Source organism: Aplysia californica, unplaced genomic scaffold (genome assembly GCF_000002075.1).
Source record: "Aplysia californica isolate F4 #8 unplaced genomic scaffold, AplCal3.0 scaffold00575, whole genome shotgun sequence".
Lineage (NCBI taxonomy): Eukaryota > Metazoa > Mollusca > Gastropoda > Aplysiida > Aplysiidae > Aplysia > Aplysia californica.
The window spans coordinates 390,381-392,880 of NW_004797845.1; the positions used below are offsets into that span (position 1 = coordinate 390,381).

Genomic DNA, 2,500 nt, shown 5'->3' on the forward strand with positions numbered 1-2,500 from the left:
AGACAGACAGACAGACAGACAGAAGGAGACAGAGACAGAGACAGACAGACAGACAGAGAGAAATTTATAGTAATAAATAGTATAATGAAGGTTTTTATATGGCGCCTAATCAAGACAAGATTACCGCTGTACAATGCAGAATTATCATTTCACTAACATATTAAGAGAAAAAAATGGACATTGTGAAACCATTAAAAAACACAGACATACGCATATAAACACACAAAACTCCACGACACACACAAACTTTATCGCAGTCAACATTTACAGGCAGAAGATAGTACTGAAAACTGAACAAATGTGTCTTTAGACCATTTAAAAACTCTCTATTGGCATATGAATTTCATTTAGGAGGGAAATCCAAATGTTAAAGGCATAAAAAGAAACAGCTCTTCCTCCCAAATTGTCAGAAAAAATGCAAGAGAGAGAGAGAAAGAGAGGGAGAGAGACAGAGAGAAAGAGAGAGAGAGAGAGAGAGAGAGAGAGAGAGAGAGAGAGAGAGAGAGAGTTGGAGAGAGAGAGAGAGAGAGAGAGAAATGGACAGAAAGAGATGGAAGAAGAGTAATCTTGCCCATTTGGACTGTATCCAAACTTTCTAAAACACTTAATGAATGTTTGTTTTTCTCTGTTATAAAACTTTTTGGGGGGGACTGATGTCATTTGTAAAATATAAAACAGTACATGTTGTCTGACAGGTGTGTACTGTCCTGATGTTTGTCATTATTAAGATGAAAGACGTGTGTGTGTGTGTACAGGTAGAAATATGAATAAACTGATAGAATTTGAGACTCATTAGTTATTAACTAATGTCACTTTCACGTTTCTCCATAGCCTTAATTGTAACAGTGAATCAAAAAGAGTTACGATATAGAAACAATATACATTGAAGTAACAAATATAATTTTTTAAAATTCAGTAGAGGTTTTACGGCGCTCGCAACTGCATAATGTCATATGAGCGCCAGATGATTAGAGGTGTTACAAGAGAGTAACAAACATAAAAAGTAGAAGGAAAGAAGAAACATAATAAGAATAAGAATAATAATATGAATGCACTCACCCTGACAAACACTTTCATCCAGTTGTCGTGGCTGAGTTTCCCTGTCCGCGAGAGCAGGTCTCTCTTATCGTAGAACGGCATGATGAGATAGCCGTTGGGACCACAGAAGACGGGACGAGGCAACAAAGTCACAACTCCACGTATGTCAGAAGCCAGTTTCATCAGCCACATCTCACGGCTGAAGCGATCTCTATCCTCATCAGAGAGAAGAGGCATCTGCTTGACCGCGAATTTCTTGTCAGGGATGATTTGGCTCCTCGCCAAGAGAATCTTGCTACGTTGTCCTTGGTGCAAGACGGACGAGTACTGCATGCGGTGGTAGTGGAAGACATCTACCTCTTTAGGCAGCTGGATGACACGAATCTGCTCCACAGAACTCATGGTGAAATGAAGAAATACTCGGATGTGACCAAAGACTGATTGAATGTCTATGAAAAATCACCAGAACCAGAAGGGGATTCTGAAGATCGCAGTAAAAGCTGTCGTACTTTCTGAATATAGTGATGACAACGTGGATTCAATAAAACAGCAATACAATGCACTCTACACTCGACAAACGAGGGGAAAGAAATGGTACAAGACAAACGTTTTGCAAGAGTTTTTATATGATGACAAACGAAGCGTCATTTTTTTTGGGCGGGAATTAAACGCAAAGTTCTGATTGGTTAACGGGTCACGCTCAGCTGTCAATCTTCTTTTGTTGAAACGTCGAACTTTCCAGAAATTCAAGTAGTTCTCACGGCTCGTGGCCAGATTACAAAATCGCCGGTAGCCTCAAGGGGGTAGCGTCTGGGTGTCCAGTCATCCATTACGCCGGTGACGTAATCTTCATAGACGCTGACCACGGGTCAACCTACCGCCCCCGCTCCTACGGCGGTTTCTGGTTTGATAACAAAAGACCAAACAGTAGTCACGCGGTTGGATTACGGGCACAGTTGAACACGTGTTGAAAGGTAATGAAATTATGGAAATTTCAACGATACAACTCAGTTTGACACGAAATCTCTTTTCGAAAAAACAACGTGATTGCGTTGAAATGGCTATTTTAACAAATTGTTTATATTTTTTTGGTAAGTGTTTTCGGAGACGAAAAAGAAGAGACGCATCACTCCTCGATTTCGGCGTGATTGGGGTCAGGCATCCGGTGAAAGTTCCACACCGTACAACTAATAGTCTGTTCCTTACAACCCAGAAATCGCCGTATTGTTTTCATAGAAAATTAATCAAGGGGGTTTGTCTGAATGGGTTTTAAACACCATTTCTCTTTCTTTACCGTCACGTCAAACCCGCATCCACACATGAAAGATGGAGTCAGAACATTCTGGTAATTCTAGTCAATATTTGGATTAAAAATTCAAAACATACCTTACTGTATGTTCCCTCTCGGTCGGTATAATTATTGGCCTGTCTATGTCACGTCCCCTCTTCTTATTCCTGGATG

General features: G+C 40.4%; 1 protein-coding gene across 1 annotated transcript in view; it reads right to left on the reverse strand.

Annotated features, from left to right (window-relative positions):
• The window catches only part of LOC106012941 (CBL-interacting serine/threonine-protein kinase 24-like), a 3,487-nt gene extending 1,778 nt beyond the window's left edge, over positions 1 to 1,709 (reverse strand). Inside the window, exon 1 of the mRNA XM_013087334.2 lies at positions 1,060 to 1,709. Within this exon, the coding sequence (XP_012942788.1) occupies positions 1,060 to 1,440 (381 nt within the window). The 5' untranslated portion in view covers positions 1,441 to 1,709. The remainder of the gene's footprint in view (positions 1 to 1,059) is intronic.
• Positions 1,710 to 2,500: the final 791 nt, after the last annotated feature.